This window comes from Crassostrea angulata, chromosome 1 (assembly GCF_025612915.1).
Source record: "Crassostrea angulata isolate pt1a10 chromosome 1, ASM2561291v2, whole genome shotgun sequence".
Classification (NCBI taxonomy): domain Eukaryota; kingdom Metazoa; phylum Mollusca; class Bivalvia; order Ostreida; family Ostreidae; genus Magallana; species Magallana angulata.
In genome coordinates this window covers 49720083-49724613 of record NC_069111.1, presented here as the reverse complement: position 1 = coordinate 49724613, position 4531 = coordinate 49720083, and the positions used below count along the sequence as shown (strand labels likewise).

Below are 4531 nucleotides of genomic sequence, written 5' to 3'. Positions count from 1 at the left end.
CAAAAGTGTTTACTGTGGGTTCGCAGTTTCCTTCTAAATACATCTGTTGTCCTTTTTTATGTACTTTTTTTATACTTATTTGTATATATTTGATTTAATATTTGCTACTGTATTTTTCTTACAAGAAAGAGTATTAAAGATCTATTGTTAACCCGTTTTGTTGAGTCAAATCCAACCCTAGATATTTTTAAAGGGGTAAATGAAATAATTTATTTCACTGCCCAATATATTTTAATTCTAAAATTCCTTTTCTTTAAATTCGAAATTTGATTAAAGCTGTTTTGATATTTTAGATATTATGAACTCTGAAATTGAAAAAAGAGCCATTATAACAATTTGAAAAAAAGTTTAATACTTAAACATATATGCATTTTATCTGGATTCATCAGTACACATGAACATTAAAGTTAAAATCCATAATGATTATACATGTATAGATATTTAACCCAAAAAATCAAAGTCCTATAATACATTAGTATTTTAATCAAAACGACTAATCAATGAACTGAATTTTATGCAAAATATATAGTATTATTCAAATTTAGCCTATAGTTTTCAGGTCGTGTCTACGCAGTGTGTCAAATTCATGACTAGCATGCGCTACAATTTCCTTATCAGTACTACCGGTCTGCACGGTGCATATTTAGAAATACCAGGCGACTGTACACATTGCCGGGATGTCTATTCTCTCTCTGTGTGTGATCATCCTCTCCGTCCTCTCAGGTACACTAACATTACACATGTATCATACTTCATATCGCTAAAATCAAACGACATGTTCAGCTGCCATGCAATTGATATGCATATTTAATATCTTTATCATCACAAATTTTGACTTCATAATTCTGTATCAATAGTTTAATTTCGGATTACTTCTATTAGTACATCGTACATTTTAACATTTTTTGCTGAAGTTGGAAAACTTATGATAATATTAATGAAAATAATGACAAAGTGAAAACTCAAAACAAAACACAACCAATGCAAACCAAAATCAAAACAAATCTAGATTAATCTATGAGCCTTATTTGAATAATAATCCGAAGAAATTTCAACTTTAAATTAATTTTACTAGTCAGCATTTCAAATTTATTGATTTATTAAGTTTGTGTCCTAAACGGCAAAACAATATAACTATTTAATCTCTGCAACTTTTTTCAATTAGCATTTAGTTACTAGTATATCTTTCATTTATCATTTATTTTTGCAGTTTTAACAATATTTCGTTTAATTTGTTTGCCACAATGAATTTCAAATGTGCATGTTGAAATGTCAAATACAGTTGAACAAAGGTGAACACGAAGTGGGCTATATGAGTTGTTAGAGACATTTTGAAGGTCGTCCCATTCGTCGCGACCTACAAGTAAAAATTTGGGAAATGAACCATGGCGCTTATGCAAGAAACCTATGTGGCAATGCACTTTGACACTTTGAGAAATATGTGTATAAATAAAATATTCTAGGACTTGATTTTCAATTAGTTGATAATATTATGATTTGTAAACACTAATGAATATACTTTAGCGTCTTTGAGAACTAGGAGGTAACAACCAAAGATACCGTTCAATTACCAGTATACCACCCTCCCACCCTTATCCTTCTTTCTCAAATATATATTAAGTTAACTGGAGTTAACACAAAAGAACGAAAAGGGGATTTACTGTAAATAAGGTAAAGTAATATTGAAGAAAAAACCGAACAGGCCAAACAATAGTTTCACCCATGGTATATAAAAACATCTTCAGGTGTCTAATAAAAACCTCTTTTCTCAATTTCCAACAAAATAAATCACTTCATTATATAAAAACAATAAGAGAGTTACTTTGTATAATTATAAACATATTATCAACTAATTTTTTCAAGCATTAGGGCATGTTTTTTTTTTCTTACACTGGTATTTTAAATAATCATCCTATGTATAATTTTCTCATCATCTTTTTTTCATAAGCACATGAAATCTAGGCCTTTTAAAAATATGTTATACATTGATCTTCATAATATTAATCATTTTCGGTTTTGGCATAACTGTATGTTTTGTTCCAAGAGATATCTTGATACAGTTACAGGAGTAAATTTGCTTTGTACATATTCACAGTATAAAATGATTGACGAAACGAAGAACAGTGTTGAAGGAATGAAGTTTTTCTTATTTCGTAAAAGTTGTTGAACAACGTAAGCTAATACGAAAACTTTTTAACCAAGAAACTGTTTATCAGTTGGCTCAGAATTAATTGGGTTCTCGTTGAAGCATATCCCACTGAGTTAAACAAGATTAAATAATCATTAATTGTAAATAAAAGTATCAGGTATTTGAACTCTTTTTTCAAAGTGCATTTATATCGATGATATGAATGTACATTAATTTTTTCAATGTGTATTGACTTGGTCCAAAAATTAACGCACTTTGGTAAAAAAAAAAATTTAAAAAGTCATTTTTTAAAGTGCATTGTAACAAATTAAACCTAGCATATTAAAACTTCTTCAGCAAAATCTCAATTAATGCTGGTGCGATCGATGTCATAATTTGTATTACGTAAGTCTTGGCCACAAAGAATAATCGAAAATAAATATTGAATGAATTTTTACTTGTCTTCATTATCTTCAATTTTTGAGCAAAGTTGGTTTTCTCTTTGCATACAATGAAGAATGTCTTTTTATTTGCCAATTCCTTCTTCGTGATAAAGTAAAAACCGTATTTCCGATTGTTTTTTATTTTACGCGTATCAACATTCCAAAGCATATCTCTTTCATTTATATTTCCTTTACATTGCTAGTGTATCATTAAAAGACTTCAACAAGTATTCTTCTTTTGAAAAGTTCTTCAAGCAGAGAGCTGTACCAATGGGACTGACTGTCATGAGGTTCAGTGTTTTGACGACTTCTATGTAGCCTGCGAACTCGGCACGTGCACATGTGGGGGACACGGAACCGTTGGTATGTCTCTTCATACTTACATACAACAAAAGACACACAGAAGGAATATCAGGGATTGCATCATGCCTATAAATACTTTTGATAATCTGATGTAGTCATATATAAGAAAATATGATATAAAAGCTTTTCTACTTCAGACTTGTTCTCTCAAGATCGTTTCTTATATATATATATATATATATATATATATATATATATATATATATATATATATATATATATATATATATCTTTCATGCCCATTCATTCAGGGTGTAGCAGCAATGAAGACTGTACCAATGACCCTCTCCTGCATTGCCCCTCACACCACAAGCATTGTCGGGATACCAAGTGCTATTGTGTACATGGAAATCACGGTCACGGAAAATAACCGGTTCTTAGTCTCTGATGCTACTTAGAAACCAATTTTATGTGGTTTGTTGCCTAATAAAATGATGTAATCAGGGTTGATTTGTTTAACAAGGATTTGTTTGTAAGTAGTGAGGCCGGTTGAGCTGTAAGTGCAGTCGGAAATGTTTTGTATCGTCGTAAAAGGAATGATGACGCTTTCTGTGGAACTGCCCTGATTTTCAAGCGCATTAAACCTTTTCTTCAGTCTTAAACTCCGCACTGTATGATTATCTCAAACAACTTTGGCTTCTACCATTATCAAATAACCGTGATTTAAACAGTCAAGCACAACTTTTTACATTTAATTTATTGTCAGTTTTATCTAAAAGAGCCTCTTTATTTTGCAGCATATATTTTATTTATCAAGTTTCGATTCTTATGTTAAAGGACTTGGACACGATTTCAGATGAAAATTTTATTTTGAGTTCTATGTATAAAATAGTTTACTTCAGTATTTTGAATGATTCACCAAAATTTGAATGTAAGAAGTCATGTTACAAGCGAGATACAGAGGAAAGAAGTCGTTGCTATGTAAACAAAGCTCGAGTCTTATATTTGTTTACAAATACTGTAAAGAAATTGCCATTTCTTTATCAAAATAACTTGGAAACAAGATAGACTGATTCAATAGGTTCATAAATAATGTCTTTACAACAAACAGCAACTTTAGATTGAAAGTTATACAAATACAACAAATATGTAAACATTAACAGGACTCGAGCTTTGTTTACAAAACAAAGAATTCTAACCTCTGTAACTCGCTTATAACTCGATTTTTTACTTTCAGATTTTGTCAAAGTATTGAAAACCTCTATTTAAACAATTATAGACATACACATTGAAAAAATAAATTTTGAAAATTTTGAGCTCAAATCGTGTCTAAGTCCTTTTAAGGAAGGAGTCTTCTCGTTATCAAACATACTTCCTATAATAAGAAATTCATGAAATTTTGACACAGTCCAACGGATCATATTACCAAATGATTTTATTAGTTCTGTATACATTTGTTTAAGATTTGAAGATTCTATTCTTCAATGAAATGATAAAATATCAGAATGTGTATCAACTTATAATACTAAATTGGAATAAATATTTATACAAAAATTGATTTTGCTTAGCCTGCATTTCCTCTAATTTTCTTAAATTTTGAAGAAATTTTGATTATTTTTTTATGCTTCCAATAATAAAGTATTTCTGATTTTTATGT

General features: G+C 29.7%; 1 protein-coding gene across 1 annotated transcript; it reads left to right on the top strand.

Moving 5' to 3' along the window:
• Positions 1-575: 575 nt before the first annotated feature.
• On the top strand, positions 576-3379 carry LOC128160270 (serine protease inhibitor Cvsi-2-like). The gene is made up of 3 exons (XM_052823568.1): positions 576-723; positions 2818-2934; positions 3186-3379. The coding sequence occupies exons 1-3, from the start codon at positions 678-680 to the stop codon at positions 3302-3304; spliced, it is 282 nt and encodes a 93-aa protein (XP_052679528.1). The 5' UTR covers positions 576-677; the 3' UTR covers positions 3305-3379.
• The last annotated feature ends 1152 nt before the right edge of the window (positions 3380-4531 follow it).